The sequence below is a fragment of the Colobus angolensis genome, unplaced genomic scaffold (genome assembly GCF_000951035.1).
Source record: "Colobus angolensis palliatus isolate OR3802 unplaced genomic scaffold, Cang.pa_1.0 Scaffold224, whole genome shotgun sequence".
In the NCBI taxonomy this organism is placed as follows: Eukaryota; Metazoa; Chordata; class Mammalia; order Primates; family Cercopithecidae; genus Colobus; species Colobus angolensis.
Window position 1 is genome coordinate 5954448 of NW_012115422.1, and position 12936 is coordinate 5967383.

Below are 12936 nucleotides of genomic sequence, written 5' to 3' on the forward strand. Positions count from 1 at the left end.
GGGATAAAGAACCAAGACCCACTGGTATGCTGTCTTCAAGAGATCATCTCACATGCAAAGACTCACATAGGCTCAAAATACAGGGATGGAGGAAAATTTACCAAGCAAATAGAAAATAGAAAAATTAAGATTTGCATTCCAAATTTCTGACAAAAGAGACTGTAAACCAACAAAGACTTAAAAAGACAAAGAAGAGCATTGCATAAAGGTAAAAAGTTCGATTCAACAAGAAGAGCTGAATATCCTAAATATATATGTACCCAATATAGGAGAACCCAGTTCTTAGAGAACTTCAAAGAGATTTAGACCCCCATACAATAATAGTGGGAGACTTTAACACCACAGCAGACTTTAACTGTGGACCTGATAGTTATATACAGAACTGTCCACCCCAAAACAACAGAACATACATTATTCTCATCGCCACATGACACTTACTTTAAAATTGATCACATAATCAGAAGTAAAAGATTCCTCAGCCAATGCAAAAGAACTGAAATCATAACAGTCTCTCAGACAATAGCACAATCAAATTAGAAGTTGAGATTAAGAAATTCACTCAAAATCATACAACTAAATGAAAATTGAACAATCTGCCCCAGGATGACTCTTGGTCAAATAATGAAATTAAGGCAGAAATCAAGAAGCTCTTCTTCTTTTTTTTTTTTTTTATAGACAGAGTCTTGCTCTGTGACCCAGGCTGGAGTGCAATGGTGCAATCTCGGCTTACTGCAAACTTTGCCTCCTGGGTTCAATAAATTCTCCTGCCTCAGCCTCCCAAGTGGCTGGAATTACAGTTGCACACCACTATGCCTGGCTAATTTTTGTATTTTTAGTACAGACAAGGTTTCACCATGTTAGCCACGCTGGTCTCAAACTCCTGACCTCAGGTGATCCACCCACCTTGGCCTGCCAAAGTGCTGGGATGACAGGCATGAACCACTATGCCCAGCGTAGTAAGTTCTTTGAAACTAATGAGAACCAAGATACAATGTACCAGAATCTCTGGGATGCAGCTAAAGCAGTATGAAGAGAGAAATTTACAGCACTAAAATGCCCTCATCAAAAAGCTAGAAAAATCTCAAGTTAACAACCCAACATCATAACTAAAAGAAAGACCCAAGAACAACAAACCACTTAAGCTGGCAGCAGACAAGAAATAACCAAGATCAGAGCTGAGCTGAAAGAGATAGACACAAAAAAACTTTCAAAAAATCAATGAATCCAAAAGGCTAGTTTTTTGAAAAAAATTAATACAATAGATAGGCCACTAGCAAGACTAATGAAGAAGAAAAGAGAGAAGCATCAAATAAACACAATTTGAAATGATAAGGGGGTTATTACCACTGACCCAACAGAAATACAAGCAACCATCAGAGAATGCTATAAACACCTCTATGCACATAAACTAGAAAATCTAGAAAAAATGAATAAATTCCTGGACACATGCACCCTCCCAAGACTGAACCAGGAAGAAATTGAATCCTTGAATAGATCAATAATGAGTTCTGAAATTGAGGCAGTAATAAATAGCCTGCCAACCAAAAAAAGCCCAGGACCAGATGGACTCACAGTTGACTTCTATCAGAGGTATAAAAAAGAGCTGGTACCATTCCTACTGAAACTATTCCAAAAATTGAGGAGGAGTGACTCCTCCCTAACTTGCCCTTATGCCAAAACCTGGCAGAGATACAACAAAAAAGAAAAGAGCTGGTACCATTCCTACTGAAACTATTCCAAAAATTGAGGAGGAGTCACTCCTCCCTAACTTGCCCTTATGCCAAAACCTGGCAGAGATACAACAAAAAAGAAAACTTCAGGCCTTGATGAACATCGATGCAAAAATCTTCAACAAAATACTAGCAAACCAAATCCAGCAGCACATCAAAAAGCTTATCCACCACAATCAAGTAGGCTTCATTCCCCATATGCAAATCAATAAATGTGATTCATTACATAAACAGAACTAAAGACAAAAGCCACATGATAATCTCAATAGACACACAAAAGGCCTTTGATAAAATTCAACATCCTTTCATGTTAAAAACTCTGAATAAACCAGGTATTGAAGGAACATACTTCAAAATAACAAGAGTCATATATGACAAACCCACAGCCAATATTATATTGAATGGGCAGAAGCTCATTCTGAATTGGGGAAGCACTCCCCTTGCACACCAGTACAAGACAAGGATGCCTATTCAACATAGTATTGGAAGTTGTGGCCAGGGCAATCAGGCAAGAGAAACAAATGAAGAACATTCAAATAGGAAGAGAGGAAGTAAAACTACCTTTGCAGATGACATGATCCTACATCTAAAGATATAGGAAAAATCCCATCATCTCAGCCCAAAAGCTTCTGAAGCTAATAAGCTACTTTAGCAAAGTCTCAGGATGCAAAATCAATGTGCAAAAATTGCTAGCATTCCTATACACCAACAACAGGCAAGCCGAGAGCCAAATCACAAATGAACTCCCATTCACAACTGCCACAAAAAGAATAAAATACCTAGGAATACAACTAACAAGAAAAGTGAAGAACCTCTTTTAGGGGAACTGCAAACCACTGCTTGAAGAAATCAGAGATGACACAAGCAAATGGAAGAACATTCCATGCTCATGGATAGGAAGAATCAATATTGTGAAAATGGCCATACTGCCCAAAGAAATTTATAGATTCAATACTATTCCCATTAAACTACCATTGACATTCTTCACAGTATTAGAAAAAAACTTTTAAAATTCATATGAAACCAAAGAAGAGCCCGAATAGCCAAGGCAATCCTAAGCAAAAGAATGATGCTGGAGGCATCACTCTACCCAACTTCAAACTATACTACAGGAAAACCCTTTTTTAGCAGAGCTACGGGATGGATTTAGGTATCACATTTGAGCACGAGGTAGAAGGCAGGAGCTGAATTGCTGCACCTAAGAAGGCATTTCCCTTCTGTAGCCCTGGATGGAGTAGGGATGAAGGGAGAAGCGAGGTAGCCTGAGAGTTCTAAACTGAGTTGAGCTCACCCACCACTACCCACAATTTATCAGTGGACTGGGAAATGCTGGCTGGGCGTGAATTACTAGTGGGAACTGGGGAAAATATGTGGTTTCAAGCCCAGGTTAGCTTCAGCAGAAACAGTTGGCTGGTATATACAAAGGAGCTGGGGACACAAGAAATCATGAGAAAGCAAACTTCTGGAAATTGTCAGAAACTTCAAGTAAGTATTGCGTTTCTACAGTTCATGGAATTGGGGATTCACGACAAGTTTACACAACTTTTTGTGTAGCAGGAAGACCTTGAGTTGTTAGCCAAATCACACTAGTTTGTGACGTAAGTAGAGCTAAACAATAGGTGTTTTAATTCCTGGTTCATTGATCTTCCACGTCATAATGGGGTTTTCCTACATACAAAAGACTTACCAATAACTAGAGATTTCTGCCTTGCAAGACAACCTAAATCCCAGAGTAAGGAGCTGTCAAACAGGGGAATAAATTCTGCATTCTAAGGGCCTTCGTCTTTGTATTAATTCTTTCTTCAGCTTCTTGGTTTTGTTTACTCAATTACTTTTACCACTGTTCAAGCAGAAAACCACTGTCTATATATCAGATGCAGATCAAATCTTCTAAATCTAGAAAGCAAGTATGAATTTCAGCCTAGATGTAACAAAGAAAACAGTAATATTAAAGTACTAAAAATGCAGAGTATCCTAGTCTTTGCAGTCCTCTGAATCCTCATTAAACCTCTTTGAACCTCTTTGATCTTAGTGAAGATATTTCATTTGTCTATGAGGTTATTACTCACAGGGCTGGCTCCCTCAGAGGTTCCTCAGAATGGAACACTATTTAGGGTTTAATGCTGTATCTGTTACTGTGTTGAAATTCTTTACGTTTGTGTTTTGTAAATTAAGTCCAATGGGACAACAGAGCAAGTTCTGAGGGCTTGGCACCTCATCAGACATGTGGTCCTATCTCCTGGAGATAGAGTCGGCTGTCCTGTCTGCTCCTCAGCTCCACTCAGTGACTGTTGCCACCTCCTATAGCTGGAGCTGTGGCCAAGGTGAAACTTAAGAAGGGTGGGGTCAAACCCAGGTCCTTTGCACTGAGTCATGGGTGAGGCCATGCACCTGTGAGGGTCTGCACTCATCTTACACATGAAGGAGCTAGACATTAAATAATGAATAAAATTCACCATGACGGGTCAAGAAAATGCTTTTCCCTGCTTTTTGAACAAAAAGCCCCAAATTTTTATTTGCCCTGGGTCCCACAAATTATGTAGCTGGCTCTGATCTTATCTGGCCTTTATCTGGCAACCTCAAACCAATGTTACTTTTAGATTTCTAACTAAATACTCTCAACATATATAAAATAGTATGTCTGGTTTTACTAAAAGTATTATTTGGTTTCAAGAACTCTTAATACTAAGCACGGAATCAGATATTTTCAATAGTCCAACGGGGGAAAAGTCTTCTAAATTATTTTTGCCAGCAGGTATCATTAACAACAGAAATTGTGGATCTGTTTTTGTGACTTGATGGTGTAATGCATGAAATGAAAAAATGATGGAGTTTTTTTTCCACTGAGGCAGCCAGGAAGAAAAATTACTTTTTTCTCCACAGTGAAAATATTATCATTCCATATTTTCTATCACATTAGAGAAAATTTTTTTAAATCTTATTACTTCTCTCTGATGCTGTTTGTGCGTAAATAACTACTGATTTTTCCATTATCTACCTGGTATCATATTAAAGTGGCACTAGGCCAGTAACAGCAGAGGAATCAAGAAGTATAAGAAATAGTTTTTTATTTCTCTTTCATTTTGTTTTTGCTTCACATCTTAGCATCTTACCTTGAGCTTGGCCAAAAGAAGTTCATGATCATGAAGAAGTTTTTTGGTTTCATCTTGACTGCTGCCAATTTCTAGAAGATTGGGCTGTGATTCAGCCAGTTGAAGTTGTACCCATTTGCCACACTGAAAATAAAAATTAAATTAAGTGCACTTTTAGTTCCTCTTGTTTCTTCCTCTTCACCCTTCTCATTTTTAATATATCTTTTAAATTTCCAGTTATACTGTAAACACTTTTTTCTATTTTCTATTTTGTCCATTCTTTCCATAGATATGGGGTTTACTTCAATTGAAACATAGCAGATCTAATATAAATCCATGCCCTGCCTTTTATTTTTTATTCTTAAGATAAATTATTCTCTCATGGCATATGGGATTTGAGTTAAAAATTCCCAAATGAGGAAAACATACAATGGATTACGTATTACTGAATATTATAAAGTTACAGAGTAATTTACACAACTGTATCCTCTCTCACTCACAAAACTGAACTCAATAAAAACAGTGAAATTCTTTTTCACCACAGAGGAAAGTTCTTGTAAATACAGTTTAGGTTGATAAGTGTCTTTACATTGGCCTTGCTGATTTAGCTGAAAATAATAAATATCAGATGAAGGAATTGATTTTTATCTTATTTCAAAGGTAAAATATACTGTTTTCCAAACTTAGTTGTTGAATATTCATCAAAGCATGTAGGAAAATATTAACAAAATTAGATGCCTGTGACAACTGCCATTTGAGCACAGTCAACTTGCTTTCCACACAAGATTTACACTGCTCTAAGACATAATTTGTCATTGCATTTCCTGAGGAATTGCTTTTCTAAGAAGCAACAACTCATTAAGCAAAAGGAACCACTAACAGGCATGTGCATGTAGATACACGAATTACTAAAGAGAAATTAGAAAAACGTGTTTCTATTTTAGAATATCTTCAGTCCCCTGAGACAGTTTGGAACGTCACTATAAATCACACACAGGCACTCCTATTCCATTAAGATGGACTTTCTACTCTGAATTGCTTGGGGTGTGTTTTGTATGGAGATGGCAGTAAGGTAAGAGAGCTGAGGAGAGGGTAGTGGGGGAACATTCTTAGAAACACAATTCAGTTAAAATAAGAGTTTCCTGTGTAATTTTCCAGTGTAATTTTTTTGTGTTCAAGCTACCTCTGATTCTTCTGTAATTTATCCTCTAATATTATTCCTCATCCTGCTCCAAGAATGTTTCATATTTGAGGAAATGAAAAGTCAACTTTTTGAAAAATAGTGAGTTTGTCTCTTTTCCCTCATTGCTGAAATCTGCAGTTAACTCAAAGTATCATTAATCCCGTGCAAGTGGTCTGTTCGCACCACTTCTGCGCCAGGCTTCTTTTCATCTCCACTCCAGAACTCTGAAAAGATGGGAGGGTGAGGAAGTCAGCAGAGGCCTGGTTCCTAAGGGAGATAAGTCTCACAACACCAGAAAATCTGCCTTGGTAGGAACACTTTCCATTCTGTCCTTCTATAGTGAATCGTTTTGCTCAATATCAAGTGCTGTTTTCCTGGTATGAATTTTCACATTACCATAAAATTAACAGCAATTAAGTTAAAGTAAACACGCTTGCTGTCCATGCTCTAACAAAAGGCCAGAAAAATCATTCAATTAAGCCTGGTGGGGACCTGAAAGTAACTGGTTTGTGACCATCAGCTTGTTTGCTAGCTTTCCCTTCATTAAACACTGAATTATTTAGGTGGAATATCATCTAAAGCCCAAGCCTAGTGCTTGAAAGGTTTTTTTTTTTTTTTTTGCAGGGCATTTCCATGGAGAATAAAATCATGGATGTCTTCTTCAGCCTAAAGATGTGTGGTCATCTTTGCAAATGGGCAAATGGCTTGTCATAAAACATGCAGTAATCGTAAACCCTAAGTGGCTTCTACTTCCTGCTGTTAAGAACAAATTTGACACAAACCTTTTGTACTTTTCCCTGCAGGGTCTTCATTACTGAACAAGGATTTAGTAGTGTCTTTACCATGTCAAAACCAGTGTTGCAAAGGGTACATGTCGGAGCCCTTTCCTTAGGTGTTTTCTGAGTTCCATCATGCTTAAAGCGGTGCCCTCCCCATGTCTGTCAGGACCTGCCTCCTCCCACCTCCATCACATCCACTCTCAAAAATCACAAGCATTTCACATGTCCATTGGATTCTTTAGTCAGGCAATCATGAACTTCCAATTACCAATGCCTTGCTTTTAAACACCAAATTGATAGTATATGCTAGAAGTTTTCTTTTCTTTTTCTTTCTTTCTTTTCTTTTTTTTTTTAAATCAAGCAGGTGTAGATGCTTTCTGGCTGACTGAAAGGAAAGAGAATCTCTGGTAACTGCTGAAACTTGTAGAGGTTTCTCTTAGTAGCCAATTTAAGAAAGCAGTAAGAGTGCTTGCTGCGTTGTCTTCTCTATGCTGTGTCCTGCCGATTGCATGGACTTTTCTTTAGGGTTTTCAACACACAGCTAGAAGCCCACAGCCGCACAGAAAAAAGGAAGTTGTTAGCTTACCTTTATGACAGCTATAACGATTTTGGAGTCCCCAGCCTGCACGGCAACTGAACTGACTGTCGTCGTAGAAAGCTCCACACTAGGACTTCCTTGGCTGGACATGGTACTTTAGAACCACAGTTTATACTTTGGGCAGCCTCTGGACAGTTATGTGTCTGCTGGTCATTTCAGAAGGCAACCACCAGGGTTACTTGGATTCATTCAGGGAAAGAGCTCAGCTCACACTGATTACTCTGCCAAAAGGAAAGAACAGGAGGTTAAAAATAGACAACTCCATTGAGTTTATCGTGAGGGAGAAAGGAGCGAAGCGAACGAGAGAGAACTGCCACGCCCCTAGTATGGTAACGCTAAGTGCCTGTTATTTTTGCTGTTATCTTAAATGTGGAGGACAGCTTCAAGCTCTTTCCTTATCAGCTGATGTTTGATAACAAATGGAAAAAAAAATTACATCCTGACAACCCAAATTAGTTTTGCCACCGAAACTATGCAATTGTAACCACGGACTTTGAAACCAGTAAGTCATTGACCTGGCTACAATCTTTTCAAGATTTTTGAAGTCTCTCTCATGCAAAGAAAACTACCAAAGTGTACTCTAAAAAAGCTTTGGTATTTGTCTTGGGGTTAAGTCACAAATTGCTTAAAAGAGTTTTAGATTAATCTGCTTTTCTAAAACTTACTGTTCTTTGCCAGATGAAGTTTAGATGGAATAACCACATTTTCTCAGAGCCTCAGATTTCTTAGGAATTTTTTAAAAATATTTCAACCAGCATTTATAAATAGGTACCTATCATTTCAGATTTTCTTTGTGACTATTCTGCTCCATTGAACAGGGTTTTCAAGTTCAGGTATCAATACCATGAGAAAGCAAAATACTTTGCTGTTACCTTTTAATTTCAGCAAGAAAATTTTTTGGTGTGGTTAAAGGTTATTAAGGCATATATTTTGCTGCAATTAAAAACAAAAACAAAAAGGAAAGCACTGTACTTCAGGCTTGATTTTTATTCCCTACCCCCACCTCCTGTGCAGGAAAATTATAGCCAGCTTCAAATCAGTGCCCCACATTGGGAGATTAATCCTATTGCTAGAAACTCAGCCTGTGTCACAAGTTGTCTGTGGTATTAAACAGCAGCTGTTGGATTCCCTGTCAAAGAACAGCTGAAAATAACACTAAAGTTTAGGTCAGAAGTCAGATGCAAACATATCAGAGTTACTGACTCCAAAGCTGCTGGAAGCATTGGAAATCTCTGGGACAAAGCCAGAACAGAGAATATAGCAAAGAAACAGTTTTAATGAATCCACTTGCTCTGTAAACCTTTTAGCCCAATTTAATAGGAGGTTCAGGGTCAGAAGACTCAGCACCATTGCTTTGTTTTGCTAAGGTTCATGATCATATTCTTGATTCAAAGGGGAAAAGTACTTTTACATATACTTCAGTGTTCAACAATTATTTTTGTTTCCAAGAGCATGTCATGGCTGCTCTACAACTGTGTAGCCACCACCCAGGTCCCCTGCACTCAGCATCTGCTTGCTGCCCCAGTGAGATGGAAACCATACCTAGATCCTTGTCCCTATGCAACGCGAACTTCACCTGACCCCATGAAGGGAACAATTGGAGCAAGCTCAGGAAAGCATATGTCAAGCAAGCTATGATGTAGCAACTATTGCAAAGGGTTTCATTTTATGGCAGGGCTGGAGAGCTTGCAGAGAGGTAACTGACCTGGAAGGTTGAAGGCAGGCTCCTTCCACTCCAGCGAATAGTTGGTCCAAACAAACCAAAATGAACTGATCACAACTAGTTTCTAGCTAATTGTCCTCAAGAAAAGGCAAGAGTTGACACTTGTGTCTCAGAATATCTATACTGTAAACTAAAATGCCCAAGAAGCATAGCTTGTCATTGTGTACTTTGCCAATTGGAACGGCAAATAGTGACTTGCACTCAAAATACTCAGTGCAGGCCAGCCATGGTACCTCACACCTGTAGCACTTTGGGAGACCAAGGCAGGAGGATTCCTTGAGCCAGGAGTCCAGAAAATTTAAAAATCAACCAGGCATGGTGACGTGCCCCTTTAGTCCCAGCTACTTGGGAGGCTGAGGCGAGACAATTCTTTTGTTACCGGAAGGAAGGCCAAGTGTGAGTTGTCCAGGTCCTTGGCATTTTGAACAAAGAATTGAGCAAAACGCAGAAAGTAACAACGGAATGAAACACAGGAACGAAGCAGCGAAAGCAGGGATTAAAGCAAGAAAGCACTCCACAGTGTGGGAGTGGGCCCACCCTCAATAAGGACCGAGTTGCAACGTTTTCTGGGTTTTAAGTATGTCTTATGAGGTCCCCAGTGGCTACCCCTTATCTGAATGAAGGATTTTGTCTGTGGCTAATTAAAGGCTGATGTGAATTGACGCCCTATGAAGATGAAGGGAATGGCCCACACTTGGCCCAAATCCAAGGCACTCTCCCTTTCCATCTGAGCCCTGGGGAAGGGGGAGGGTTGCAGGGAGAGTAGCCTTTGAACTTTTGCTACTTGGTGTGGAAAGATGGGGTCTTTCCTTTTGGTTTAGCTTTTGGAAGTTGATGTTAATTGGCCTTAGGCTCCCTGGACCCAGACCCAGGTGTTTTCCTTTTGACCCAGCTTTGGGCAGTCAGCATGAATTGGCCTTAGATTCCCTGTCCCCAGGCCTTTGTGTTCTTCCTTGATTTAGCTTTACGAAATCAGCACAAATTGGCCTCAGAGTCCCTGCCCCGAGACCTTGATGTTTTTCCTTGATTCAGCTTTAGGAACAGCACGAATTGGCCTTAAGTGCCCTGCCTCCAGATCCTATTCTCTTACCTCACCTTGAGCCCAGAAGTTGGGGGCTGCAGTGAGCTACCATAGCGTTACTGTACTCCAGCCTGAGTGACACAGTGAAGCCTGTCTCAAAATAAAATAAAATAAAATAAATAAAAATAAACTCAATGCACTTTCACCTAAAGTTAATTCTATTGCTAGAAACTCAGTGTGTGCCTCAAGTTGCATAAAGGCCATCAGGTGGGAAAGGGTTTTGGCAGCAGGCCGCAAAGACCACAAGCTAAGAGTGGCTGTGTCCACAAAGCCCTAGTTAGGATGGATGATTGTGTAAGGGGCGTGGAAGGTAGCATGGAATGTCTGGAATTGCAGGCCCAGACAGAGGGAAAAGTAGAAGGGAGATGAAGAGGAGAGAACACATGGCTGGAAGTGTGATTAATTCCAAGGTTTAAGGGCAAAGGGAATTAGAAAAATATAAGACTTTGTTAAAAGATTAACCCAGCTATTCAGCAACAAAAGTAGTGCCTTTCGCTGTGTGTGTATGATCTTTCTTTCTGTTAATTAGATGGAGCAGGTCCAAGCTGTTGCACAAAAGAAATGTTTTCTACATTGGTGGACATGAGCAATAATGCAAACTGCGTACATGAATTTAACTGGCTTCTATTTTATTTTAAATTTAAACTCTTGACTTTAAAATCTTCAAAGGACTTGAATCATGTTTTTCTCCTCTGTTCTTGTTTTCTGTTCCTCTTTCTTTTCCTCCTAAACTTTTTAGTCCTTCCGTCTACAGAAGCCCTGTGGCTCAGATCTCTCCATCCATAACTAGCTTATTTAGAACTTTGGCCTTGTTTTCTTCATCTAGAATAATATTTAATTATAAGTTGCACCATTAACTCATACAAACAGCTTGAAGAATAGTTAGAGTGGAATATATAGTACTAATGATATTGGTACACTAAGATGGATTTTTTTATGTTAAAGAACTGAAAGCTTCTTGAGTTACAATTTATTTATACTCTGCCTCCCCTATCATCACCAAAAAAAAAAAAAAAAAGACCAAAACAAAGCAAAACAAAAACCTTCCAGGCATTCTCATACCTTTGAAGTTTATAGAGGATCTTACAGAGGTTATTATGCCTTCTCTGTTTATCCCTCTGGGAAATGCCTGTTTTTATACCAACTGAGTTTTAGTGAAATATCCTCCATGGGGAATCATAAGGCTATAACTGGATTCAGTAGAGTTGCAAATAGCACATTTTTAATGAAATAGTCAGTAGTCTGAAAACTTTTTCATGTGACTATTTTTAACTCTGTCAATGGTGACGCCATTAAAATAACACATTTTCTTTGCTGGAGTGTATGTGGGGTCTGCTTATTTTTAAGTAAGATCCTAGGTGTTTGTCTTCATCGATAGTATTATTGGTTAAACTATATTAAACTTTATAAAGACAAATTAGATAGACCTGGTATGGATAAACCAGAATGAGTCTATTTGTCCAAATTAAAAATTCAAGGAAAGTTATCTTAAGTGAAGCAAGTCAGACACAGAAAACCACTTATAAGTAGGAGCTAAATAATATATACACATGGACATACGGAATGGAATGATAGACAATGAAAATTTGTACAGATGAGGGGGTGGGAGTGGGTAGATGATGAGAGATTACCTAACGGGTACAATGATTTGGGTGATGGATACCCTAAAAGCCCTGACTTTACCATTATACAATCTATGCATTTAACAAAATTACACTTGTACCCCATAAATTCATACACATAAAAATAAAATTTTTTTTTAATTCAAGGCAAATCTTTCTCTGCTATTATCACTAATGTAGTAATAATGGCTACTAATTAGTGACTGCTTCATATAAGCCAGGAACTGGAATAAGTGCTTTACACTCTTTATCCCATTTCATCTACATAATAAGGTTGGAAAAAAACATTTCTTTAATTTTACAAGTGATACACACACACATGCACACACATATTCACACACAGCAATTCACTAATTCCAGTCACCTCTAGTTCTTTTTCTGCCTGGGTTTCAAACCTATCTATGGCTGGCTTCTCCCTGTCTGCCCAGTCATGTATACCATTATTCCCAGACCCCAAAGGTCATTCTTGTTCTCCACCTTAATTCAGTTGTTCTATCCAGGAATATCATTCCGCTCTTCCCTTCATCTATCCAAATTCCTCCCATCTTTTGAGGCCAAGATGAGTATCAACTTTTTTTAAAAATTTGAAATATCTACCTATATTCTTCTTGTCATGCACATCTGTGTGAAAAGACCACCAAACAGGCTTTGTGTGAGCAATAAACCTTTTATTCACCTGGCTGCAGGTGGGCTGAGTCCGAAAAGAGAGTCAGCAAAGAGTGGTGGGATTATCATTAGTTCTTATAGGTTTGGGATAGGCGGTGAAGTTAGGAGCAATTTTTTGTGGTCAGGGGGTGGATCTTACAAAGTACATTCTCAAGGGTGGGGTGAATATTACAAAGTACCTTCTTAAGGGTGGGGGAGGATATTACAAAGTACCTTCTCAAGGGTAGGGAGGGTATGGTATACAAAGTACATTCACAAAGGCAGGGGAATATCACAAAGTACATTATCCCAAGGGCAGGGAGGGTGTATTGTTCCAAAGTCAATTGATCAGTTAGGATGGGGCAGGAACAAATCACAGTGGTGGAATGTCATCTGTTAAGGTAGGAACTGGTTATTTTCACTTCTTTTGTGGATCTTCAGTAGCTTCAGGCCATCTGGATATATACCCCCAGGTCACAGGGG

The 12936-nt window shown here is 39.0% G+C and overlaps 1 protein-coding gene across 1 annotated transcript in view; it reads right to left on the reverse strand.

The window, feature by feature from the left end:
* The window catches only part of CCDC141 (coiled-coil domain containing 141), a 222953-nt gene extending 215357 nt beyond the window's left edge, over positions 1-7596 (reverse strand). Inside the window, exons 1-2 of the mRNA XM_011944052.1 lie at positions 7371-7596; positions 4844-4966 (exon numbers count right to left, since the gene is read on the reverse strand). Coding sequence (XP_011799442.1) covers positions 4844-4966; positions 7371-7472 — 225 coding nt within the window. The 5' untranslated portion in view covers positions 7473-7596. The remainder of the gene's footprint in view (positions 1-4843; positions 4967-7370) is intronic.
* Between the last annotated feature and the right edge of the window lie 5340 nt (positions 7597-12936).